General features: G+C 38.8%; 2 protein-coding genes and 1 non-coding gene across 14 annotated transcripts; 2 read left to right on the forward strand and 1 right to left on the reverse strand.

The window, feature by feature from the left end:
* Positions 1-222: 222 nt before the first annotated feature.
* Positions 223-295, reverse strand: trnat-ugu (transfer RNA threonine (anticodon UGU)). Its single transcript has one exon. It is a non-coding gene; the product is annotated as a tRNA-Thr (tRNA).
* A 4,374-nt stretch (positions 296-4,669) lies between these two features.
* LOC130558558 (uncharacterized) lies at positions 4,670-12,219 on the forward strand. 7 transcript variants are annotated; one of them, XM_057341035.1, is made up of 5 exons: positions 4,670-5,647; positions 6,133-6,250; positions 6,343-6,445; positions 9,197-9,283; positions 10,491-12,219. In XM_057341035.1, the coding sequence occupies exon 5, from the start codon at positions 10,495-10,497 to the stop codon at positions 11,392-11,394; it is 900 nt and encodes a 299-aa protein (XP_057197018.1). In that variant the 5' UTR covers positions 4,670-5,647; positions 6,133-6,250; positions 6,343-6,445; positions 9,197-9,283; positions 10,491-10,494; the 3' UTR covers positions 11,395-12,219. The 7 variants fall into 7 exon arrangements, with proteins under 7 accessions (XP_057197018.1, XP_057197019.1, XP_057197020.1 ...); XM_057341036.1 differs by having other exon boundaries at positions 6,348-6,445; XM_057341032.1 differs by lacking the exons at positions 9,197-9,283; positions 10,491-12,219 and adding an exon at positions 7,016-8,416 and having other exon boundaries at positions 4,689-4,853; positions 5,150-5,647.
* A 4,967-nt stretch (positions 12,220-17,186) lies between these two features.
* Positions 17,187-24,733, forward strand: LOC130558557 (uncharacterized). 6 transcript variants are annotated; one of them, XM_057341028.1, is made up of 5 exons: positions 17,187-18,161; positions 18,647-18,764; positions 18,857-18,959; positions 21,711-21,797; positions 23,005-24,733. In XM_057341028.1, the coding sequence occupies exon 5, from the start codon at positions 23,009-23,011 to the stop codon at positions 23,906-23,908; it is 900 nt and encodes a 299-aa protein (XP_057197011.1). In that variant the 5' UTR covers positions 17,187-18,161; positions 18,647-18,764; positions 18,857-18,959; positions 21,711-21,797; positions 23,005-23,008; the 3' UTR covers positions 23,909-24,733. The 6 variants fall into 6 exon arrangements, with proteins under 6 accessions (XP_057197011.1, XP_057197012.1, XP_057197013.1 ...); XM_057341029.1 differs by having other exon boundaries at positions 18,862-18,959; XM_057341026.1 differs by lacking the exons at positions 21,711-21,797; positions 23,005-24,733 and adding an exon at positions 19,530-20,930 and having other exon boundaries at positions 17,203-17,367; positions 17,664-18,161.
* The last annotated feature ends 2,799 nt before the right edge of the window (positions 24,734-27,532 follow it).

Genomic DNA, 27,532 nt, shown 5'->3' on the forward strand with positions numbered 1-27,532 from the left:
CTGCAGTGCATTGTTGGACTGGATATTGTACAAATTACTGAGAAGTTGTGTATTGTATTGATTAGATTTTTTGATAGGTGCTCAGGAGTATATCATCTTATTGTTGGGGACAGTGTCATCAGCGGTACTGATCACTACACATCAGTTTTAAATCTTGTATTTTTCTGCCAGTGATGCTGGCTTTTGAACATTATTGTTTAAAAGCAACTGTAAGTCTCATTTAGGCCCCAGCGAGGATCGAACTCGCGACCCCTGGTTTACAAGACCAGTGCTCTAACCACTGAGCTATGGAGCCGAACTCGTTTCCTATTCTTTAGTTATTGAAGATATGCTTTATGAAAATAAGTCAGTCATACTCTGCATGTCTGGGAAAGGTGTGTCCATTATATGACTTTTGTCTAGGTTGAAAGTTTAAGAGTCAGTCGATGGAACACCCAGCAGCTCTGGATCCAGGGACCAAGAATGACACAGACACAGAAGTGCAGTTCACTCAAAGTCAAATGTTTATTGAGGCAGGGTCAGAGGTATAAAGAGTACCTGAAAACCATACTTAAGTAAAAGTACAGATACCTTGCAGTGAAAATTACTCCATTACAAGTTACAAGTCACCAATTCCAAAACGACTTCAGTAAAAGTCTCCGAGTATCTGATTTTAACAGTACTTGAGTATTTTACTCATACTGAATGTAGGCACAAAGAAGCACTAGTCCTCAACACTTAAGAGACACGTCAGTGAAAAACAAGAAACAGTCGATTCGTGAGGAGAGCAATCGCATTTATTTTCTTAAATCATAATAAGACTGAACACCTCAAAATTGCAACAAATCATGGTCGACACCATAACCTACATCTATTACAAAAACCCAAGTCTCATTTAAGATCAAGTGCTCATAAGTAAGCCAACATTCTTCAAAAAGGTCTCTTCAATATAACGGATAAATAAAATAATGTTAGGTAAAATTAAAAAGTCAAAGCCAGCGATTGTCAACTACCTGATAACATAAAGAAGTAAGCGCAAAATTCACAAGAAGTACCTTCAATGCCCTTTAAATGGCAATATTAATTCTTCTGTAGCAAAAATAAACTGCTGCAAAAAAATGATAGGTGACATGCAAAATGTAATGTGTAATTGCATTAGTCATTACAAATGTAGTGGAGTAAAGAGTACATATACTTGTTCAAAAATGTAGTCAAGTAGAGAGTAAAAGTTGCTAATATCTTTAATACTCAGTACAACTACAAAGTAGCCAAAAAGATACTTAAGTACAGTAACTAATTACATTTACTCCAATACTTTACACCACTGGGCAGGGTCGAATATATGCGAAAGATGAGGAAATGATGAAATGCTCAGATTAAGACATAGACACTTCAATCGGTGGAAAATCACGAGACATATTGGTAGTCATTTCTGCTTAGCTCAGCGATACGTATGTTCTGTGTTCTCAGTACTTCTGGTTCTGGAACATATTGAACAATGTACGTTCACTTTTTAGCCGGTACCAATACGGTACCTGGAATTCAGTGCCGGTGTTGTATCAAAATCCGACTCCCCATGAAATTACGACTCCCCTGTTTTCCCCTATGAAGGTAAGGGTTAGGATTAGGTGTGGGGGCGGGATTTAGAGATAGGGACCAATCACAAAGCAGCATCCTAAGTGAATGAACCAATCAGAAGTAGGGGAGTCGTAATCTCACGGGGAGTCGAATTTCGGTACAACACCGGTACCAAACGGTACCTTTTTTCGGTACTTTACTCTCTGTGTAATAAAAAAACATTTATTTCAGTGAAAAAAAGTCCAAACCTCTCAATTTCGACATTTTGTTAAAATTTTACACAACAGAAATAAAGACTATATTACTAAAGCATTATTATTACCACCAGTTTATTCTGTGATCATTGTGATAGTTTACCTAAACCATGAGGCCTCCACCATTAACAGACCATTAAATAATATAGAAAAACAAAACTTCAAAAGTCTACAAAAATATGTTTAACAGCATCATTATGAAAATAACAGATTGAAAGAATTAATTATATATATACAGTATATATATAATGCTGATCATACAATAATACATAATGTAAATGTGCATCAGTCTCCTGCTGCGCTGTTCACAGCTTCCTCACTCACCTCTTTCCATCGACTGCTCTAATCTGTCACTAATAACTTTGTTTCGGGACTTCATGAGATGATTTTATTCATTGGTGGACAGAAAACAAAGCGCCTCAACAAACTTAAATGTTCAGCACAGTGTTATGTGTGTGCGTGCCGGCTGGGTCTGAGCACGCATTTCCTTAACGCGAGTGCATGCTTAGTTTTCTAAACAAGAACAAGTGAAATAAATATGAAAACCATATGTAGAGTCGAGTGTTTATTTTCATTTCAACTTAATGTCTAGGTGAAAGTTGTAGTCAGTTGATGGAACACACAGAAGCTCTGGATCCAGGGACCAAGAATGACACAGACACAGAAGTGCAGTTCACTCAAAGTCAAATGTTTATTGAATACAGGTCCAATATATAGGAACAAATGAGGAAATGATGTAATGCTCTGACACTTAGGTCAGATGGAAAATCATGAAACATGGATGTTATAGTTTCTGCTTTAACATTATGTGAGTTCCTTGTTCTCTACATCTGGAACATCCTGATAAGGGTACAGCCACTTAAACTCGTAATTCTTAGTGACATTTACAAGAGATCAACGTAAACAGGATATAGCATAGGACTACGTAGAATACCAAGAGCAAACCACCTCGGCCTTGAGGCTTTATGTGTGTAAAAGACCATACACTATGGCCCAACGACGGAATCCAATGGTGTGGTTGAAGGGATCTCGTGTTCTGCTTCTCCTCAGCGATTTCTACATGAAGTTATTTAAAAACTGTTACAATTTAGTTCAATTTACATGACTCTGTGGTTAAGACCGATCTGACTCCAATTTTATTATAATATCAAATAAGTTATATGACATTTCCAATGTATCTGTTGATCATAGTTAATTTTATCTGTAAATCTTCATACTTTATATATTTAGTTATCCTTTCGTTTGGGACCTGCAGTCGCACAGAGTCTCACACCGGCCGGATCGCGGATCTCACGGTCACAAAACTGTCGGATCTGATCTTTAGTCAGAGGTTGCCGGGTAAACTAATATCATTAAGTCTGGCTGCCAAATGCTTGAAGAAACATAACAATAGTTATTTTAGTCACGATCACGCAACTTGCTAAGACAGATAGATAGGTGGAAGTCTTACATGTGAACTTTAATAAATATGCCCCATTCATTTATTGTTGAAAATCAAAACTACATTCCATCCTATCCTGACATATTGATTTTGCGGTAACAGAACAGGTTCCTTTCAAACTACCGGTCATAACAGACTCTGAAGAATTCAGATATAATCAACAATAACAATTTATTATGCCAGGCAGGTACAACATTAATTCAATCATAGAATGCACATATAAAGAAAATCCTAACTTAATAGACAAAGATGATCAATATAATAGAAGAATAAAATAAAACCACAAAGTTTATCATACCTGGCAAATCGAGACACACAATTGCAGTGTGGATAGTTCTGGTTACAGATGCTTCCCTGAGTCTTTTGCCTGTTCACTTTATATACCCAGACAAAGACTCCAATGGTCAGTGAGAAACTTGGTCTGTTTGTTTTCTCGTGACTGAAGAGAACATCAAACGGGATCTTATCTATAGAAAGTCACACCTCTTAGAGAAGTGCAGGTTATGTCCTAAAGTTAAAAAAGCTCTAATACACTCTTTGAAGGAACCAGACCCTTTTACCCATCGCACCATGACCTTTAAAACAATACCAAACATGATGTTCAAAACTTCATAATATGACAATAAATTATATACAAAGTATAACATGTGTAAGCATTTTTCCAGTGATCAGGGCCTGAAGAGATGAAGGGGAGGGGAGAGGTGTGATAAGAAGAGGGGTTCGGTTCCTGGGCATCAACGACCCCCTGCTGGGAGGGCAAGATATCATTCCTCGGGATCTAGCAACAAATGGGGTTTAACTGTTTTGTGTCCCAGCATCAAAAACAAACTCAGTTCTTAATACTTTTCCAGCTGCCTTACGTGTGTGTGTGTGTGTGTGTGTGTGTGTGTGCGTGCGTGCGTGCGTGCGTGCGTGCGTGCGTGCGTGTGTGAGTATATGGTTGCAGGATGATCATGAGAGGAGCGGAAAGGCACGAATGGACACAGAAATGATGACATGTTCAAGCTGGTTCCGGACTAGTCACTGTCAAGCTTGATAATCTATAGAAACTGTTGTATCCAATGCAATGAATCCAATAATGTGCACCCTCCCAGTCAATTACAAGAAACTGACCTGAGTGATTTAATTGTACAAAGTTTACAAAGAAAACAAGACAAGGACTATAAAAAGCAGAAGAAGAACGAAGGAGACAGAACCAGTAAAGAATTATCTCCAAAGCAAGACAGATGATAAGATTAATTACAGGCAACAAGAAAGAATAAATAAGAGATTTATGAAATTGGTGAAAGAAATGTTTGTATCTGATGAATTTGTTTTGAATTAGAAGCTGTAACAGGCGAGATTGAAGCTTTGAATTTGCTACGCCTCAGCGCTGTCTGAAAGTAACACCTTTTAACTAACATCCTGTAAGCATAAAAGAAACAGGCGTTCAAGGGCTAACGGTACGAATTGGAACGTTGCATATGTATGCTTTGTAATACAGGGTGTTAAAAGTGCTAACGCTTACAGGAAAATCCTGTAAGAAGAAGCCAAATCCTACTGAGTTTGTCACGGACACCGCCCAGAATTTCTAAGCAGCTGACAGCGCTCTCAATCTGAAGGTGAGAACAAATCTTTTAAATTTGGAATTGGATTGTAGATATACTGTATGTGTTGGGGTGTTTAGTTATTCAGGTGGGATATCAAATGCAACTATTCAGAAAACACCTAGATATACTCTATATAGAGGGTATGCACGTGATGTAACCGCATACGTTACGACAAATCAAACGAGTCACGCCCACTGAGTGGCAGAAAGACTGAATGCAGCAGTGTTTACCGCTATCTGTACTCTGTTGTGGAATTTTTCAAGAATAAAGAGAATTAAACAATTTGTCTTTGTTATTTTATTTCTTAGGGCCTATAAGAAAGGTTGACTGCCACACAGAAAGAAAACAATGTCAGTTTGCAGAGAGTAAACAACTCATATACGCCTGAGACATCCAATACAGGAAGCTAGTTGTTGTTGTGCAATAACTATTCCTCCTCCTCATAGATGGTACTGAAAGGAACATTCATCTTAGTTGTTTATCTCCCTTGGGTTCATCTAGAATGTTGTGACATGTTGTGACATACGTTGTGACATAGGGTCAGTGGTCGAAACCACATTTCTTCACACAGAACTCAAAGTTCTACACAGTTTCCTGTAAGAACATCCTGTAAGAACAATGAACACGTTTACATAGGGACAAAGGACACATAAAAAGTGTTATGTCTTAAACTAATATTTCCACCACAACTCTATTTAGAACAGGATAAAGTTGTTGTTCGATTGAATATCGCTGCAATTTGCTGAAACAAATGGAATACTGAAGCGTGGATGTTTACTAGCCATTTCATATCAGACTCAGCTCAGGTAAATTGTTTTTGTTTAACTCTCTACACCTTTATATGTTGCATAAATGTAAATGCATTTCTTATAACATTCTAAGCAGATGTATTTCATACAAACTTAAAAATGAGTGTATTGTCAACAACGAAATCATTTAGAAAAGCAATGTAAATCTTGTAAGATTCAGTTTATTAAACCACTAAACGCATTTTACTCCAGTAGAAAATGTTTACTTAAGGCTTTGCTTTGTGTGTTTCACAAAAGATTCTTTGTGGTGAATAAAGCTTCTTCAGAATTTGAAAAGAAAGAAATGGTTCATTAAAGAACCTTTGACTGAATGGTTCTTTGTGGAACCAAAAATAGTTCTTCTATCGCATTGCTGTAAAAAACCTTTTAAGCACCTTTATTTTTATGAGTATACATTCTAACCAATGATGGAAGTCGAAGTAATGATGTAGTTTAGATGGCTCTGTTAGCATAAATATTACTGCTTTTTGATGTAACGGCAGGTCGGCCTGTGGAACTCCTTGTGAGTGCTGAAGCTGACTTCTGCTGGCAAAACTAAAGTATAAAAAACATTTCTTCAGTAAATGTTTCTTCAGTTGACGACTGCATTCCTGACTTCTGGTATTCATTCATCATAACTGGTCTATGTGTCTTTTACTGTAAATTCCCCTTCAAGACTTTTATTTTGAATTTATATTTGCCTGTTTTTCAAGAAAAGGTTGCCCCGCCTCATTGCACAGACTGCACTTTGGGGTTCCAGCCCACCAGTTGCATTGACTCGGTGTTAGAACAAGACACAACTGTGAAAGCAATTTGGTAAGTAAATAATCATTTTTCATTTTAAAGCATTTTTTAAAAGCAATTTTTTTACAACATTGGAAAAAAAACTCTCTTTAATTTGAGTAGATATGGTAATTGTCCTAATATTTAAAAAAATAAAAAAAATGTCACAAAAAACTAAAACATATTATAATTTTTATAATGATTCTATCATTTTATAACTGTACAGAATTAATTACAGAAGTTGCATTAGGGAAACATTTGTTGCTTTGCTTTTGCTGTGAACACTGGGCATGTTGGCATTTTCTGGGCATGCCCAAAGTTTTCATTTCCACACAAACGAAATAGCAACCACGTTAGTAATCTGTTCATAATTGTTATATTAGCTAGCCGTAGTAGCCGAGATCAAATATTTCAAATGATATCATATTCAAAATCATATTTATGTTTCAAATGACATGTTGCAGTAATTTTGATGGTTACTGGGCTAAAACAAAATGTCCTGATGTTGATAACTTCTTGAACACTTTCACCAGTGCACTGAGAATAGAAAAATATTACTGGTTTTTCCTAAAACAAATATTTTGTATTCTTGTGCTAAACAAGCTACCAGAGGAGGTTTCATCTTCAAATCGTCTGCCGAACTATAAGAATGGATTGTCGGAAAAATGACAGAGGACATGAGGAACAATTCTATAAAGGGCGGCACCTGAAGCTTAATGAACTCAGAGAAATGGATTGTTCGAATGAGTACCTTTATAAACCTCATATCCCAAACTACCCTAAGAATGTGCAGTTTCAAGTGTCACACCTTCGCCATGACACTAACGTCAGTGGATTGTTTGGCATCATGGAAAGTTGTGGGTTCAAAAAGCAAGGTTTCTCAGGAAGACCAAATCTGGTGTGGTGGAGCCTGGACATTTCAAAAAGGGATATTACAGAAACTGAGAATCAGTACTTACAAGAGAACAGATTCGACCCTGGTAAAAGTTTCCTGCACCACTTCACTTCCTCCCCAGCGTTCTTGTCATCATCTCGCCTGGGGAACTTCCGCTTCAGTATGTCGATCGATGAGCTGCTACAATTCTACAAGAATCAGTTCTGCGAGGGCCAGGAGCCTGACATTCGTGTTTTTGAGACGGTGGTTTATAAGCAGGAAGTGATGTACGTTATTGTGATTCATGGTCCTGATGCACGAGATCTGTTCTCTGAGTATCCTCTACTTCAGGATACCCCAGATGCAGTGTGTGTGTTGCGTGGCAATACCATTATTTGGCGTGCACAGGCAATGAGTAAAACGCATCGTTTCAGGCTGTCTCGTTACATGAAAGCACATCGGTTGTTTAAGAAACAACATCAGTACTATGTGTGGGATCACATTGGAGTCGCATTCCATGTTCCGCATGGTGAGGTTTTCAGCTTCAGCAAAGAAAAATTGCTTGAGAGTCTCTGGCTCTGTAATGGAGCAGAGCCAAAAACTAACAAAGAGGAATTTGTGAAGTGTGATTTTTTTCGCATCAGGCCTGAATAATAAATATGGTAAAAAGAGTAATAAATATGCCAGGTCTGGCTGTTTATTTGCAACTAGAAACAGAAGGCCTATTGGCTGTGCTGTCATAAAATACAGCACAATTTTCTTAGTTAGAATTAGTTTATCCACAAATGTTTATCCCTCTCAAGATTTCTTTTACTTTCATTTTATGAAGAACATGAGAGCACGTATATTGACAGAATGCTTGTTTATGGCTGAACTATTCTTTCACACATAATGTGAACTATTGTTACAGTTTTGTTAATTGTAAGAATAAATGGTTGTATTTCCTTACTTTTTGGTGTGTAGGACTCCTTCTGACAGGTCACCTAGGGTTCAGAGAGATTTATTACCTGCAAATGGCCCTCATAAAAATCACTAGTGGTGGATGTTATTTTGTTTTTTACTGTTGGAATCTGAGAGTGTGTTGTACTCTGTCTCTGTTGCATAAATAAAGCACACAATGAGAAAAATGATTCTGGTCCCTGTATATTCAAGATGGTCATACAGAAGACGCCAAAGATATAATATTTGATTAAGAAAGCTTGTACACACACAAAGCGCCAGCAAAAGCACCCTCACCAGGTTATATTGAGCAAAACCGCAAGCAAAAATCTGAAACATGGAGTCAGAAGATCATTCAGTTAGTTACTCTGGTTTGCAACAGAAGCAATAGCCTCTGAAATACATTATTTTGAAACAAATGACAATGCAAGACTAAAATAAAAGTTTTTTAGTTACTTTTCTTCTAAATATGCTCGTCTTTCGTAAAGATTTGCAACATAATTCATGCGAATTTGTATATTAGTAAAAATATACAAATTCTTGTGAGATTAGGTTGTGATTTGTGACGTTGGGGAGAACCGGAATTTATGGTGTCTCGGTTTTATCTCTGAAACATGAATAGCTGACCTTGGTTTAATTCCACTGTACTTTCCCAGTAAACACCCCCACTCTTGTTTCGACTTAGAAGTGTTTTATGAAAATGTTGGGTTTACTTGTATGTATGTACAGTATAATACAAACATAGAATTGAACTGTTTTTGTTAATAAATTCAGACAGTCACATGTAATAAGCCAGTAGCCTAAATACGAGGCAGTGTTTAAAATAGCCTACTGTTAAATAGAGATTTTAATTCTGTGACCTGCGAAAATGTGACGACTTTTAACGAGTTTAATTATTTATTTAGACACTTTTGTTTTCATGTTGTTTTACATTGTGTGCTTTGGTTTACGCAAGTGTTTCTGTCGGATAGGAGGACAAAACGAAGGCAACTTTGCGGTTTTGTGAGCAGCAGAAGAGTAACTGTCAAGTGCACACAATAAAGTCTCCCTGGAAGCAGGTAAAGTCTTAATTTTTACTTTAAGTTAATGTATACCTTTATGTAGCTATGTTCAAAAGCCCCATATTATGAGGCGCCGTATAGGGTTTAAATCAAACTGCGCTTATGAATACATAGGCCTATATAAACGCGTGCATTCACACATAGGCTATACATTGCTCACATATACATGTATACTATTGGATGTTCAAGCAAACACATATGAAAAACATGTGCGCACTAATGTGAAATCCATACATCTTATTATGTTAGTAATGCATGCATGTACACTTTTTCGCGCATGCATATAAACTCGATGCGTGCAAACACATCTATGAAACACTCGCACATACATACAAACTTTGCGTACATACACATCTATGAAACACTCGCACATATACTAAATATAATGCATACTTTTAAATAAAATGACACACTTTAGTTTGCATGCATATGATTTCATATGTGGATGTGCGTGAACTCTTCAGTGTAAACAGTGCGCACATGTTTTTTATATGTGTTTGCTTGAACATCCAATAGTATACATGTATATGTGAGCAATGTGCATGCTTTTATATATGTATTCATAAGCGCAGTTTGATTTAAACCCTATACGGCGCCTCATAGTTAACGTTAAAACCTTTCAAACCGAAACCACTTTTCTAGTATCATTTGCTTTAAACTGAATGTTAAAAATGTATGTTTTTGATTTGTCTGAATGAATATGCATGTTGCCATACACATACTTTTGTTTACACCCATAAAAGCTATCCTGCTTGTAGGCAATCGGTTGTAAAGCGTACGTTTTTTGTAAAATGGTCACTTTTTGAGGATCCAGGTCCCAGATAGCACAGGTACATCTGTAAGATGTCTGCTAAAGACCTGGAAACATCTGCTGTGTAAAAACATCTGCTTAACATCTTAGAAAGAGCTGTTGTACATCCATTCTAAATCATATATCTTACAGACATCTTCTAGAGGTCTATATGACATCTGACAGCAGACGTCTCAGAGATCTAGGGCAGATGAGCAAACAGCATCTGCCAGATGTCTTGCAGATGAAAATGCAGATATCAAATAGATGTCTGCCAGATGTACGTGTGCTATCAGGGAACTTGTTCAAGTCTCCAAGTTCACAGCGACCTATCAGCATGAAGTGTGACAGTAGAAGGACGTGAAAGAAGGAAATATGAATTTACAAAAAAAAGCTTTTTCTCGTCTGTTTCAGAAAGATGAGTACCCGCAGAAATGCCCGAAATGTTGTAGAGACATACTTTGATGGACAGCATCTGAGCTTGTATGACCTAAAAGAGGAAGAAATAGATCACAGGTACCTGTTCAAGAACAACATTCCTGCTTATCCTGAATCTGTGGAATTCGATGTAGAGAAGGTGTCTCATGTCACTGGGAGACGTGGTCTTGAAGGTATTTTTGAGGATTTGGGATTTAGACAGCCATCAGATACATCCCATTTCCTCTGGTGGGAATTGTCAGTCACAGCTGATAACATCCGCTCAGCTGAGGAAAGGTTTCTGACGTCATTGTTTCCTCGGACCCGAATTCGCAGCCAGTTACCCTTTCTTGAGTACTTCACCACCTCAAAGGCCTTCCAGAAAGAGTCTCCCTATGGAAATTTCCGCTTCACATTCTCAATAAGAGAGCTCCTGTATCACTATGATGATCAGTTCTGTCCCGGCCACAGTCCAGTTCTACGTGTTTATGAGACTGTGTTGTACCGGCGAGAGATTCTATACACCATCGTAGTGCATCCTCGTTACATTACTCTTTATGACGATTATCCTCGGCTTCCTAATGATGGTGAAGGGGTGTGTGGGTACGCTAATGGGTCCATATGGTGGCGCTGTCAGGCCCCTTCTGAAACCTACAAGCATAGGTTTAATGTAAACTGGAAGCATCGCAGTGTTCATGTAAGTCCTCGTAATGAACAGTATTATATGTGGGATCATGTGTGTGTAGCCTTCCACATGGAGCCTGGTTGGGTGTTGCCTATGAATCGGGACAAGCTAATTAATAGAGTGAATGTGTGTGAAGTGTCCGCACCCTGCCTCCTAAACCCCCCGGAGACTCCACTGAGTTTAAATGAGGCTAAGAATATTCTTACCCATTTTTAAAGCCAGGAAGGGCTGTGCTGGGGCTTGGGATTACGCAGACCGCAGATGATGCAGATATTACATTCAAATGAAAAGAAACAAAGTAACAAAGAACAATGATGTAACACGTGTTACAGTGTAATTATACATTTAAGTACTGAGTAATAAAAATTAACTACATGTATTTACTATAGGGTTAGGATTAGAATTTGGTTTAGGGTTAGTTACATGTAATTATTCATAATTTATAGTAAATACATTTTACATGTGTAACAAGGGCACCGTAAAATATAACATTAAAATAATGTTACTCTTTTTTTGTAGAAAAATAACACTAAGGAATTTGTGAAGTCTAATTTTTATCACCTTGATGCCAGTAGATGGCAGTAACAATATATAAAACCAGTATGAGTATAGTGTTTTATAGTACTTGTTTGTAACCATTTTACTTTTAATTCATGAAAAACATGAGACCATGTTTGTTGATTTGTTGTTTGTGGTTTCACTTTTCTTTCAAACGTTTATTTTAAGTTTTATATACAAAATGCTAAGTTCCCTTTCCTTCTATTGGTGGTGACTCCTTTTTGAGAAAGCCAACTTTTGACAGGTCATCTAGGGTTCAGAGAGATAACCAGATCAATTACCTTCAGCTGACCCAATGATAAAAGTGACAAAGATCCTGTTGAAGAGGTCACCATTTAGTGTTGTATAGGCTTGTAATCACTAGTGGATGTAAGTTATATGAAAGCCACATTCCACTTCAGCTGTCTGTTTTTTAACTCTTGGAATCTGAGAATGTGTTTGAATCTGTCTGTGCTGTATAAATAAAGCTTTTTAATTAAAAAAGCCTACGTGTCTGCCTATGTTTATTCAGATTACCATACTTATGATGGCAAAGATATTTAATTGAGTCCTGCCCTTCGGTGTGGCCCTGTCTCCCCGTGTCTTCACCAAGATCGTGGAGGCTGCCCTGGCTCCGCGATCTTCGAGGATAGTTGTATCCTCAACTATCTTGACGACTGGCTTAACTTGGCGCACTCGCGAGATCTGTTGTGTACGCACAGCGACCTGGTCCTCCGGCACCTCGACCGACTGGGCCTTTGGGTCAACTGGGACAAGCGCACGCTCTCCCCCACGCAGAGCATCTCTTATCTCGGTATCTCGGTATGGAACTGGACTCTGTCACCATTATGGCGTGCCTCACCAGCGCACGTGCCCAGTCAGTGCTGCGCTGCCTGTCACTCCTCAGGCAGCGACCAGCGGTCCGCCTGAAAACTTTTCAGAGGCTCCTGGGGAAAATGGTGTCCTCAGCGGCAGTGGTGCCGCTTGGGTTGATGCATATGAGACCGCTTCAGCATTGGCTTCAGAGTCGGGTTCCTTGGAGAGCGTGGCACACCGGCACGACGCGGATTTCCATCACGCCTCTTTGCCGACACACCCTAGCCCCTTGGACAGATGTGTCCTTCCTGCGGGCTGGAGTTCCCGCTCGGGCAGGTTTCGATGCGCATCGTAGTGACGACAGACGCCTCCCTGCTCGGCTGGGTTGCGATGTGCAATGGGCATGCAGTGTCGGGGCAGTGGACGGGCCCCCGCCTGCAGTGGCATATCAACTGCCTAGAGTTGCTGGCTGCTTGGCTTGCCCTGAAGAGGTTCCTACCCCTCGTTCAGCGCAGGCATGTGCTAGTGATGACACAACGTCGTGTCGAGAGACCGACAGAAGGGGAATGTCTTGGTTACGGATGTAACCTCAGTTCCCTGATGGAGGGAACGAGACGTTGTGTCCTTTATGCCAAAACACTTCGCACGCTGCAGTGACCCGGGTATCCTCCCAGGTTCCTAAGCCCAAAAGTTGAATGAATGGGTGCGCCATCTTCCTTTTATACCCGTATGTACGGAGCGGAGACTGGCGCGTCATACCATTCACCAATTACATAATAAGACTGAACACCTCAAAATTGCAACAACAAATCATGGTCGACACCATAACCTACATCTATTACAAAAACCCAAGTCTCATTTAAGATCAAGTGCTCATAAGTAAGCCAACATTCTTCAAAAAGGTCTCTTCAATATAACGGATAAATAAAATAATGTTAGGTAAAATTAAAAAGTCAAAGCCAGCGATTGTCAACTACCTGATAACATAAAGAAGTAAGCGCAAAATTCACAAGAAGTACCTTCAATGCCCTTTAAATGGCAATATTAATTCTTCTGTAGCAAAAATAAACTGCTGCAAAAAAATGATAGGTGGCATGCAAAATGTAATGTGTAATTGCATTAGTCATTACAAATGTAGTGGAGTAAAGAGTACATATACTTGTTCAAAAATGTAGTCAAGTAGAGAGTAAAAGTTGCTAATATCTTTAATACTCAGTACAACTACAAAGTAGCCAAAAAGATACTTAAGTACAGTAACTAATTACATTTACTCCAATACTTTACACCACTGGGCAGGGTCGAATATATGCGAAAGATGAGGAAATGATGAAATGCTCAGATTAAGACATAGACACTTCAATCGGTGGAAAATCACGAGACATATTGGTAGTCATTTCTGCTTAGCTCAGCGATACGTATGTTCTGTGTTCTCAGTACTTCTGGTTCTGGAACATATTGAACAATGTACGTTCACTTTTTAGCCGGTACCAATACGGTACCTGGAATTCAGTGCCGGTGTTGTATCAAAATCCGACTCCCCATGAAATTACGACTCCCCTGTTTTCCCCTATGAAGGTAAGGGTTAGGATTAGGTGTGGGGGCGGGATTTAGAGATAGGGACCAATCACAAAGCAGCATCCTAAGTGAATGAACCAATCAGAAGTAGGGGAGTCGTAATCTCACGGGGAGTCGAATTTCGGTACAACACCGGTACCAAACGGTACCTTTTTTCGGTACTTTACTCTCTGTGTAATAAAAAAACATTTATTTCAGTGAAAAAAAGTCCAAACCTCTCAATTTCGACATTTTGTTAAAATTTTACACAACAGAAATAAAGACTATATTACTAAAGCATTATTATTACCACCAGTTTATTCTGTGATCATTGTGATAGTTTACCTAAACCATGAGGCCTCCACCATTAACAGACCATTAAATAATATAGAAAAACAAAACTTCAAAAGTCTACAAAAATATGTTTAACAGCATCATTATGAAAATAACAGATTGAAAGAATTAATTATATATATACAGTATATATATAATGCTGATCATACAATAATACATAATGTAAATGTGCATCAGTCTCCTGCTGCGCTGTTCACAGCTTCCTCACTCACCTCTTTCCATCGACTGCTCTAATCTGTCACTAATAACTTTGTTTCGGGACTTCATGAGATGATTTTATTCATTGGTGGACAGAAAACAAAGCGCCTCAACAAACTTAAATGTTCAGCACAGTGTTATGTGTGTGCGTGCCGGCTGGGTCTGAGCACGCATTTCCTTAACGCGAGTGCATGCTTAGTTTTCTAAACAAGAACAAGTGAAATAAATATGAAAACCATATGTAGAGTCGAGTGTTTATTTTCATTTCAACTTAATGTCTAGGTGAAAGTTGTAGTCAGTTGATGGAACACACAGAAGCTCTGGATCCAGGGACCAAGAATGACACAGACACAGAAGTGCAGTTCACTCAAAGTCAAATGTTTATTGAATACAGGTCCAATATATAGGAACAAATGAGGAAATGATGTAATGCTCTGACACTTAGGTCAGATGGAAAATCATGAAACATGGATGTTATAGTTTCTGCTTTAACATTATGTGAGTTCCTTGTTCTCTACATCTGGAACATCCTGATAAGGGTACAGCCACTTAAACTCGTAATTCTTAGTGACATTTACAAGAGATCAACGTAAACAGGATATAGCATAGGACTACGTAGAATACCAAGAGCAAACCACCTCGGCCTTGAGGCTTTATGTGTGTAAAAGACCATACACTATGGCCCAACGACGGAATCCAATGGTGTGGTTGAAGGGATCTCGTGTTCTGCTTCTCCTCAGCGATTTCTACATGAAGTTATTTAAAAACTGTTACAATTTAGTTCAATTTACATGACTCTGTGGTTAAGACCGATCTGACTCCAATTTTATTATAATATCAAATAAGTTATATGACATTTCCAATGTATCTGTTGATCATAGTTAATTTTATCTGTAAATCTTCATACTTTATATATTTAGTTATCCTTTCGTTTGGGACCTGCAGTCGCACAGAGTCTCACACCGGCCGGATCGCGGATCTCACGGTCACAAAACTGTCGGATCTGATCTTTAGTCAGAGGTTGCCGGGTAAACTAATATCATTAAGTCTGGCCGCCAAATGCTTGAAGAAACATAACAATAGTTATTTTAGTCACGATCACGCAACTTGCTAAGACAGATAGATAGGTGGAAGTCTTACATGTGAACTTTAATAAATATGCCCCATTCATTTATTGTTGAAAATCAAAACTACATTCCATCCTATCCTGACATATTGATTTTGCGGTAACAGAACAGGTTCCTTTCAAACTACCGGTCATAACAGACTCTGAAGAATTCAGATATAATCAACAATAACAATTTATTATGCCAGGCAGGTACAACATTAATTCAATCATAGAATGCACATAAAAAGAAAATCATAACTTAATAGACAAAAATGATCAATATAATAGAAGAATAAAATAAAACCACAAAGTTTATCATACCTGGCAAATCGAGACACACAATTGCAGTGTGGATAGTTCTGGTTACAGATGCTTCCCTGAGTCTTTTGCATGTTCACTGTATACCCAGACAAAGACTCCAATGGTCAGTGAGAAACTTGGTCTGTTTGTTTTCTCGTGACTGAAGAGAACATCAAACGGGATCTTATCTATAGAAAGTCACACCTCTTAGAGAAGTGCAGGTTATGTCCTAAAGTTAAAAAAGCTCTAATACACTCTTTGAAGGAACCAGACCCTTTTACCCATCGCACCATGACCTTTAAAACAATACCAAACATGATGTTCAAAACTTCATAATATGACAATAAATTATATACAAAGTATAACATGTGTAAGCATTTTTCCAGTGATCAGGGCCTGAAGAGATGAAGGGGAGGGGAGAGGTGTGATAAGAAGAGGGGTTCGGTTCCTGGGCATCAACGACCCCCTGCTGGGAGGGCAAGATATCATTCCTCGGGATCTAGCAACAAATGGGGTTTAACTGTTTTGTGTCCCAGCATCAAAAACAAACTCAGTTCTTAATACTTTTCCAGCTGCCTTACGTGTGTGTGTGTGTGTGTGTGTGTGTGTGTGCGTGCGTGCGTGCGTGCGTGCGTGCGTGCGTGCGTGTGTGAGTATATGGTTGCAGGATGATCATGAGAGGAGCGGAAAGGCACGAATGGACACAGAAATGATGACATGTTCAAGCTGGTTCCGGACTAGTCACTGTCAAGCTTGATAATCTATAGAAACTGTTGTATCCAATGCAATGAATCCAATAATGTGCACCCTCCCAGTCAATTACAAGAAACTGACCTGAGTGATTTAATTGTACAAAGTTTACAAAGAAAACAAGACAAGGACTATAAAAAGCAGAAGAAGAACGAAGGAGACAGAACCAGTAAAGAATTATCTCCAAAGCAAGACAGATGATAAGATTAATTACAGGCAACAAGAAAGAATAAATAAGAGATTTATGAAATTGGTGAAAGAAATGTTTGTATCTGATGAATTTGTTTTGAATTAGAAGCTGTAACAGGCGAGATTGAAGCTTTGAATTTGCTACGCCTCAGCGCTGTCTGAAAGTAACACCTTTTAACTAACATCCTGTAAGCATAAAAGAAACAGGCGTTCAAGGGCTAACGGTACGAATTGGAACGTTGCATATGTATGCTTTGTAATACAGGGTGTTAAAAGTGCTAACGCTTACAGGAAAATCCTGTAAGAAGAAGCCAAATCCTACTGAGTTTGTCACGGACACCGCCCAGAATTTCTAAGCAGCTGACAGCGCTCTCAATCTGAAGGTGAGAACAAATCTTTTAAATTTGGAATTGGATTGTAGATATACTGTATGTGTTGGGGTGTTTAGTTATTCAGGTGGGATATCAAATGCAACTATTCAGAAAACACCTAGATATACTCTATATAGAGGGTATGCACGTGATGTAACCGCATACGTTACGACAAATCAAACGAGTCACGCCCACTGAGTGGCAGAAAGACTGAATGCAGCAGTGTTTACCGCTATCTGTACTCTGTTGTGGAATTTTTCAAGAATAAAGAGAATTAAACAATTTGTCTTTGTTATTTTATTTCTTAGGGCCTATAAGAAAGGTTGACTGCCACACAGAAAGAAAACAATGTCAGTTTGCAGAGAGTAAACAACTCATATACGCCTGAGACATCCAATACAGGAAGCTAGTTGTTGTTGTGCAATAACTATTCCTCCTCCTCATAGATGGTACTGAAAGGAACATTCATCTTAGTTGTTTATCTCCCTTGGGTTCATCTAGAATGTTGTGACATGTTGTGACATACGTTGTGACATAGGGTCAGTGGTCGAAACCACATTTCTTCACACAGAACTCAAAGTTCTACACAGTTTCCTGTAAGAACATCCTGTAAGAACAATGAACACGTTTACATAGGGACAAAGGACACACAAAAAGTGTTATGTCTTAAACTAATATTTCCACCACAACTCTATTTAGAACAGGATAAAGTTGTTGTTCGATTGAATATCGCTGCAATTTGCTGAAACAAATGGAATACTGAAGCGTGGATGTTTACTAGCCATTTCATATCAGACTCAGCTCAGGTAAATTGTTTTTGTTTAACTCTCTACACCTTTATATGTTGCATAAATGTAAATGCATTTCTTATAACATTCTAAGCAGATGTATTTCATACAAACTTAAAAATGAGTGTATTGTCAACAACGAAATCATTTAGAAAAGCAATGTAAATCTTGTAAGATTCAGTTTATTAAACCACTAAACGCATTTTACTCCAGTAGAAAATGTTTACTTAAGGCTTTGCTTTGTGTGTTTCACAAAAGATTCTTTGTGGTGAATAAAGCTTCTTCAGAATTTGAAAAGAAAGAAATGGTTCATTAAAGAACCTTTGACTGAATGGTTCTTTGTGGAACCAAAAATAGTTCTTCTATCGCATTGCTGTAAAAAACCTTTTAAGCACCTTTATTTTTACGAGTATACATTCTAACCAATGATGGAAGTCGAAGTAATGATGTAGTTTAGATGGCTCTGTTAGCATAAATATTACTGCTTTTTGATGTAACGGCAGGTCGGCCTGTGGAACTCCTTGTGAGTGCTGAAGCTGACTTCTGCTGGCAAAACTAAAGTATAAAAAACATTTCTTCAGTAAATGTTTCTTCAGTTGACGACTGCATTCCTGACTTCTGGTATTCATTCATCATAACTGGTCTATGTGTCTTTTACTGTAAATTCCCCTTCAAGACTTTTATTTTGAATTTATATTTGCCTGTTTTTCAAGAAAAGGTTGCCCCGCCTCATTGCACAGACTGCACTTTGGGGTTCCAGCCCACCAGTTGCATTGACTCGGTGTTAGAACAAGACACAACTGTGAAAGCAATTTGGTAAGTAAATAATCATTTTTCATTTTAAAGCATTTTTTAAAAGCAATTTTTTTACAACATTGGAAAAAAAACTCTCTTTAATTTGAGTAGATATGGTAATTGTCCTAATATTTAAAAAAATAAAAAAAATGTCACAAAAAACTAAAACATATTATAATTTTTATAATGATTCTATCATTTTATAACTGTACAGAATTAATTACAGAAGTTGCATTAGGGAAACATTTGTTGCTTTGCTTTTGCTGTGAACACTGGGCATGTTGGCATTTTCTGGGCATGCCCAAAGTTTTCATTTCCACACAAACGAAATAGCAACCACGTTAGTAATCTGTTCATAATTGTTATATTAGCTAGCCGTAGTAGCCGAGATCAAATATTTCAAATGATATCATATTCAAAATCATATTTATGTTTCAAATGACATGTTGCAGTAATTTTGATGGTTACTGGGCTAAAACAAAATGTCCTGATGTTGATAACTTCTTGAACACTTTCACCAGTGCACTGAGAATAGAAAAATATTACTGGTTTTTCCTAAAACAAATATTTTGTATTCTTGTGCTAAACAAGCTACCAGAGGAGGTTTCATCTTCAAATCGTCTGCCGAACTATAAGAATGGATTGTCGGAAAAATGACAGAGGACATGAGGAACAATTCTATAAAGGGCGGCACCTGAAGCTTAATGAACTCAGAGAAATGGATTGTTCGAATGAGTACCTTTATAAACCTCATATCCCAAACTACCCTAAGAATGTGCAGTTTCAAGTGTCACACCTTCGCCATGACACTAACGTCAGTGGATTGTTTGGCATCATGGAAAGTTGTGGGTTCAAAAAGCAAGGTTTCTCAGGAAGACCAAATCTGGTGTGGTGGAGCCTGGACATTTCAAAAAGGGATATTACAGAAACTGAGAATCAGTACTTACAAGAGAACAGATTCGACCCTGGTAAAAGTTTCCTGCACCACTTCACTTCCTCCCCAGCGTTCTTGTCATCATCTCGCCTGGGGAACTTCCGCTTCAGTATGTCGATCGATGAGCTGCTACAATTCTACAAGAATCAGTTCTGCGAGGGCCAGGAGCCTGACATTCGTGTTTTTGAGACGGTGGTTTATAAGCAGGAAGTGATGTACGTTATTGTGATTCATGGTCCTGATGCACGAGATCTGTTCTCTGAGTATCCTCTACTTCAGGATACCCCAGATGCAGTGTGTGTGTTGCGTGGCAATACCATTATTTGGCGTGCACAGGCAATGAGTAAAACGCATCGTTTCAGGCTGTCTCGTTACATGAAAGCACATCGGTTGTTTAAGAAACAACATCAGTACTATGTGTGGGATCACATTGGAGTCGCATTCCATGTTCCGCATGGTGAGGTTTTCAGCTTCAGCAAAGAAAAATTGCTTGAGAGTCTCTGGCTCTGTAATGGAGCAGAGCCAAAAACTAACAAAGAGGAATTTGTGAAGTGTGATTTTTTTCGCATCAGGCCTGAATAATAAATATGGTAAAAAGAGTAATAAATATGCCAGGTCTGGCTGTTTATTTGCAACTAGAAACAGAAGGCCTATTGGCTGTGCTGTCATAAAATACAGCACAATTTTCTTAGTTAGAATTAGTTTATCCACAAATGTTTATCCCTCTCAAGATTTCTTTTACTTTCATTTTATGAAGAACATGAGAGCACGTATATTGACAGAATGCTTGTTTATGGCTGAACTATTCTTTCACACATAATGTGAACTATTGTTACAGTTTTGTTAATTGTAAGAATAAATGGTTGTATTTCCTTACTTTTTGGTGTGTAGGACTCCTTCTGACAGGTCACCTAGGGTTCAGAGAGATTTATTACCTGCAAATGGCCCTCATAAAAATCACTAGTGGTGGATGTTATTTTGTTTTTTACTGTTGGAATCTGAGAGTGTGTTGTACTCTGTCTCTGTTGCATAAATAAAGCACACAATGAGAAAAATGATTCTGGTCCCTGTATATTCAAGATGGTCATACAGAAGACGCCAAAGATATAATATTTGATTAAGAAAGCTTGTACACACACAAAGCGCCAGCAAAAGCACCCTCACCAGGTTATATTGAGCAAAACCGCAAGCAAAAATCTGAAACATGGAGTCAGAAGATCATTCAGTTAGTTACTCTGGTTTGCAACAGAAGCAATAGCCTCTGAAATACATTATTTTGAAACAAATGACAATGCAAGACTAAAATAAAAGTTTTTTAGTTACTTTTCTTCTAAATATGCTCGTCTTTCGTAAAGATTTGCAACATAATTCATGCGAATTTGTATATTAGTAAAAATATACAAATTCTTGTGAGATTAGGTTGTGATTTGTGACGTTGGGGAGAACCGGAATTTATGGTGTCTCGGTTTTATCTCTGAAACATGAATAGCTGACCTTGGTTTAATTCCACTGTACTTTCCCAGTAAACACCCCCACTCTTGTTTCGACTTAGAAGTGTTTTATGAAAATGTTGGGTTTACTTGTATGTATGTACAGTATAATACAAACATAGAATTGAACTGTTTTTGTTAATAAATTCAGACAGTCACATGTAATAAGCCAGTAGCCTAAATACGAGGCAGTGTTTAAAATAGCCTACTGTTAAATAGAGATTTTAATTCTGTGACCTGCGAAAATGTGACGACTTTTAACGAGTTTAATTATTTATTTAGACACTTTTGTTTTCATGTTGTTTTACATTGTGTGCTTTGGTTTACGCAAGTGTTTCTGTCGGATAGGAGGACAAAACGAAGGCAACTTTGCGGTTTTGTGAGCAGCAGAAGAGTAACTGTCAAGTGCACACAATAAAGTCTCCCTGGAAGCAGGTAAAGTCTTAATTTTTACTTTAAGTTAATGTATACCTTTATGTAGCTATGTTCAAAAGCCCCATATTATGAGGCGCCGTATAGGGTTTAAATCAAACTGCGCTTATGAATACATAGGCCTATATAAACGCGTGCATTCACACATAGGCTATACATTGCTCACATATACATGTATACTATTGGATGTTCAAGCAAACACATATGAAAAACATGTGAGCACTAATGTGAAATCCATACATCTTATTATGTTAGTAATGCATGCATGTACACTTTTTCGCGCATGCATATAAACTCGATGCGTGCAAACACATCTATGAAACACTCGCACATACATACAAACTTTGCGTACATACACATCTATGAAACACTCGCACATATACTAAATATAATGCATACTTTTAAATAAAATGACACACTTTAGTTTGCATGCATATGATTTCATATGTGGATGTGCGTGAACTCTTCAGTGTAAACGGTGCGCACATGTTTTTTATATGTGTTTGCTTGAACATCCAATAGTATACATGTATATGTGAGCAATGTGCAAGCTTTTATATATGTATTCATAAGCGCAGTTTGATTTAAACCCTATACGGCGCCTCATAGTTAACGTTAAAACCTTTCAAACCGAAACCACTTTTCTAGTATCATTTGCTTTAAACTGAATGTTAAAAATGTATGTTTTTGATTTGTCTGAATGAATATGCATGTTGCCATACACATACTTTTGTTTACACCCATAAAAGCTATCCTGCTTGTAGGCAATCGGTTGTAAAGCGTACGTTTTTTGTAAAATGGTCACTTTTTGAGGATCCAGGTCCCAGATAGCACAGGTACATCTGTAAGATGTCTGCTAAAGACCTGGAAACATCTGCTGTGTAAAAACATCTGCTTAACATCTTAGAAAGAGCTGTTGTACATCCATTCTAAATCATATATCTTACAGACATCTTCTAGAGGTCTATATGACATCTGACAGCAGACGTCTCAGAGATCTAGGGCAGATGAGCAAACAGCATCTGCCAGATGTCTTGCAGATGAAAATGCAGATATCAAATAGATGTCTGCCAGATGTACGTGTGCTATCAGGGAACTTGTTCAAGTCTCCAAGTTCACAGCGACCTATCAGCATGAAGTGTGACAGTAGAAGGACGTGAAAGAAGGAAATATGAATTTACAAAAAAAAGCTTTTTCTCGTCTGTTTCAGAAAGATGAGTACCCGCAGAAATGCCCGAAATGTTGTAGAGACATACTTTGATGGACAGCATCTGAGCTTGTATGACCTAAAAGAGGAAGAAATAGATCACAGGTACCTGTTCAAGAACAACATTCCTGCTTATCCTGAATCTGTGGAATTCGATGTAAAGAAGGTGTCTCATGTCACTGGGAGACGTGGTCTTGAAGGTATTTTTGAGGATTTGGGATTTAGACAGCCATCAGATACATCCCATTTCCTCTGGTGGGAATTGTCAGTCACAGCTGATGACATCCGCTCAGCTGAGGAAAGGTTTCTGACATCATTGTTTCCTCGGACCCGAATTCGCAGCCAGTTACCCTTTCTTGAGTACTTCACCACCTCAAAGGCCTTCCAGAAAGAGTCTCCCTATGGAAATTTCCGCTTCACATTCTCAATAAGAGAGCTCCTGTATCACTATGGTGATCAGTTCTGTCCCGGCCACAGTCCAGTTCTACGTGTTTATGAGACTGTGTTGTACCGGCGAGAGATTCTATACACCATCGTAGTGCATCCTCGTTACATTACTCTTTATGACGATTATCCTCGGCTTCCTAATGATGGTGAAGGGGTGTGTGGGTACGCTAATGGGTCCATATGGTGGCGCTGTCAGGCCCCTTCTGAAACCTACAAGCATAGGTTTAATGTAAACTGGAAGCATCGCAGTGTTCATGTAAGTCCTCGTAATGAACAGTATTATATGTGGGATCATGTGTGTGTAGCCTTCCACATGGAGCCTGGTTGGGTGTTGCATATGAATCGGGACAAGCTAATTAATAGAGTGAATGTGTGTGAAGTGTCCGCACCCTGCCTCCTAAACCCCCCGGAGACTCCACTGAGTTTAAATGAGGCTAAGAATATTCTTACCAATTTTTAAAGCCAGGAAGGGCTGTGCTGGGGCTTGGGATTAGGCAGACAATGGATGATGCAGATATTACATTCAAATGAAAAGAAACAAAGTAACAAAGAACAATGATGTAACACGTGTTACAGTGTAATTATACATTTAAGTACTGAGTAATAAAAATTAACTACATGTATTTACTATAGGGTTAGGATTAGAATTTGGTTTAGGGTTAGTTACATGTAATTATTCATAATTTATAGTAAATACATTTTACATGTGTAACAAGGGCACCGTAAAATATAACATTAAAATAATGTTACTCTTTTTTTGTAGAAAAATAACACTAAGGAATTTGTGAAGTCTAATTTTTATCACCTTGATGCCAGTAGATGGCAGTAACAATATATAAAACCAGTATGAGTATAGTGTTTTATAGTACTTGTTTGTAACCATTTTACTTTTAATTCATGAAAAACATGAGACCATGTTTGTTGATTTGTTGTTTGTGGTTTCACTTTTCTTTCAAACGTTTATTTTAAGTTTTATATACAAAATGCTAAGTTCCCTTTCCTTCTATTGGTGGTGACTCCTTTTTGAGAAAGCCAACTTTTGACAGGTCATCTAGGGTTCAGAGAGATAACCAGATCAATTACCTTCAGCTGACCCAATGATAAAAGTGACAAAGATCCTGTTGAAGAGGTCACCATTTAGTGTTGTATAGGCTTGTAATCACTAGTGGATGTAAGTTATATGAAAGCCACATTCCACTTCAGCTGTCTGTTTTTTAACTCTTGGAATCTGAGAATGTGTTTGAATCTGTCTGTGCTGTATAAATAAAGCTTTTTAATTAAAAAAGCCTACGTGTCTGCCTATGTTTATTCAGATTACCATACTTATGACAAAGATATTTAATTGAGTCCTGCCCTTCGGTGTGGCCCTGTCTCCCCGTGTCTTCACCAAGATCGTGGAGGCTGCCCTGGCTCCGCGATCTTCGAGGATAGTTGTATCCTCAACTATCTTGACGACTGGCTTAACTTGGCGCACTCGCGAGATCTGTTGTGTACGCACAGCGACCTGGTCCTCCGGCACCTCGACCGACTGGGCCTTTGGGTCAACTGGGACAAGCGCACGCTCTCCCCCACGCAGAGCATCTCTTATCTCGGTATCTCGGTATGGAACTGGACTCTGTCACCATTATGGCGTGCCTCACCAGCGCACGTGCCCAGTCAGTGCTGCGCTGCCTGTCACTCCTCAGGCAGCGACCAGCGGTCCGCCTGAAAACTTTTCAGAGGCTCCTGGGGAAAATGGTGTCCTCAGCGGCAGTGGTGCCGCTTGGGTTGATGCATATGAGACCGCTTCAGCATTGGCTTCAGAGTCGGGTTCCTTGGAGAGCGTGGCACACCGGCACGACGCGGATTTCCATCACGCCTCATTGCCGACACACCCTAGCCCCTTGGACAGATGTGTCCTTCCTGCGGGCTGGAGTTCCCGCTCGGGCAGGTTTCGATGCGCATCGTAGTGACGACAGACGCCTCCCTGCTCGGCTGGGTTGCGATGTGCAATGGGCATGCAGTGTCGGGGCAGTGGACGGGCCCCCGCCTGCAGTGGCATATCAACTGCCTAGAGTTGCTGGCTGCTTGGCTTGCCCTGAAGAGGTTCCTACCCCTCGTTCAGCGCAGGCATGTGCTAGTGATGACACAACGTCGTGTCGAGAGACCGACAGAAGGGGAATGTCTTGGTTACGGATGTAACCTCAGTTCCCTGATGGAGGGAACGAGACGTTGTGTCCTTTATGCCAAAACACTTCGCACGCTGCAGTGACCCGGGTATCCTCCCAGGTTCCTAAGCCCAAAAGTTGAATGAATGGGTGCGCCATCTTCCTTTTATACCCGTATGTACGGAGCGGAGACTGGCGCGTCATACCATTCACCAATTTCATTGGCCTTTTAAAAAGTACAATCAGAGTTGATAGGTTCTCATGATCAAACCCCATCTGTCAGTTCAACACAACGTCTCGTTCCCTCCATCAGGGAACTGAGATTACATCCGTAACCAAGGCGTTTTGTGTCTATACAATGGAAGTCAATTGGGTGCAGTGTTGTTTGGTTACCAAAATTCTTTAAAATATCTTCTTTGTGTTCTGCAAAAGAAATAAAGTCATACAGGCTTGGAATGAAGACGAGGAGTCGAGGTCCCATCAATTAGAGCAAATGAGCAATCTCATACAGCAATCCTTACACCGTGTGTACACTGGATGCAACCGGCGTGACGCGACACTACAAAAGACATTAAACGCATTCGAAACATTATAATTTAAAATGTTGTCCACACTGGATGCGACGCGACAAACCCATTGAGAACAAGCAGGTTGTCATGTCGCGGGGTGACAGTCGCGTCCGGTGTACACACGGTGTTACAGTAAACAGTTATCAGTTATTTAAGTGTCCCAGAGTGCAGGATTTGCTTGATTTCCAGCATAGATTACGTAAACGTTTCCAAACTTGATTTTCTTTTTCTAAATTATCAGTTTGCTTGATATTTATATAGGTAGTTACAAGTTGATCCAAGCATGTCAAGAATCAGCATTCCATGTTCATCTTCTTTTATGGTCATTTAGAACCCCGTTTGAAAACATCAGCTGCCACATTGACGCTAGCCTGGACAGGGACGGATTATGACTTCAAAGGGCCCGGGGGCCAGTTACCTCCAAGGGGCTCCCCTCCCACAATTTTTCTGTTCTTTCCCTTAGTTGCGCATTCACAGTTATAGAAAGTGAAAGTTAAGATGATAATGAATATTAAAACCGTTCTCGCTATGCGTGTATGCGCTATGCTTAAAATAATATGTACAGGGTTTAAAGAAGTTTAATATTAGCTACACAGCAAAAAATCAACAATGGACCAAATTAAGGCGTATGAAACACACGTCTTTAATTAACTGTCAAATATACATGTATTTAATGCATCACATAAAAAAAAAAATATTTCTCACCATAAAATGCCCCTGTGACACATGACATCAAATCATCAAGCAAACGATTCAGAAAATGCTATTTAAATGTGCTGTAATTTAATTAATAAGTACATTTTTAATAAGTTAAATTTAATTTAATAAGTTAAAGTAACATAAAAACATATGTTGCCATGATTTGTTGATCATTTCATTTTTACAGGGTATCCACAGAGGCCTTGTATAGGCTATGGGACACATATATTAAACAAAGATAAACATTTGTTTTCATTGTTGTTGGGTTCTCTGTACCAAACTGGAAGGCGCAACCTTGAAGCCCAGGGCCTCCTCGGGCTCATGGTAATGGGGCACTGGCCCCATTGGCCCGGTCAGTAATCCATCCCTGAGTCTGGAATCTATAGCAAAGGACAGAGAAAAAGTGAGAGAGAAGAGAAACACACACATGCAACTCTTCCCCAAGGTTTGTAATCAGTTGCTCTACATGAGATAGATACACATGAACTTTAACCCAGTTAATGTTTGCGAATAATCTTTTTTTCTTTTTCTTTTGAAAGTGAAACTAACATCTGCTAAGAGAGAGATCATTAGACAGGGTCCGTGTACCTTCGAATAATAAATTTATTCGTTTTTGTTTTCAAAACAGAAAAACGAATAAACCGTTCATTTATTACATATTCCACCGTA

The sequence above is a fragment of the Triplophysa rosa genome, linkage group LG8, assembly GCF_024868665.1.
Source record: "Triplophysa rosa linkage group LG8, Trosa_1v2, whole genome shotgun sequence".
Classification (NCBI taxonomy): Eukaryota; Metazoa; Chordata; class Actinopteri; order Cypriniformes; family Nemacheilidae; genus Triplophysa; species Triplophysa rosa.

Excerpts from the sequence above, each read along its gene's own strand:
- LOC130558557 (XM_057341026.1), top strand. The coding sequence starts at position 18,728 with ATGTTTCTTCAGTTGACGACTGCATTCCTGACTTCTG. Across the intron at positions 18,765-18,856 it reads GACTGCATTCCTGACTTCTG|AAAAGGTTGCCCCGCCTCAT; the intron begins GTATTCATTCAT and ends CTGTTTTTCAAG. Across the intron at positions 18,960-19,529 it reads ACAACTGTGAAAGCAATTTG|CTACCAGAGGAGGTTTCATC; the intron begins GTAAGTAAATAA and ends GTGCTAAACAAG.
- LOC130558558 (XM_057341032.1), top strand. The coding sequence starts at position 6,214 with ATGTTTCTTCAGTTGACGACTGCATTCCTGACTTCTG. Across the intron at positions 6,251-6,342 it reads GACTGCATTCCTGACTTCTG|AAAAGGTTGCCCCGCCTCAT; the intron begins GTATTCATTCAT and ends CTGTTTTTCAAG. Across the intron at positions 6,446-7,015 it reads ACAACTGTGAAAGCAATTTG|CTACCAGAGGAGGTTTCATC; the intron begins GTAAGTAAATAA and ends GTGCTAAACAAG.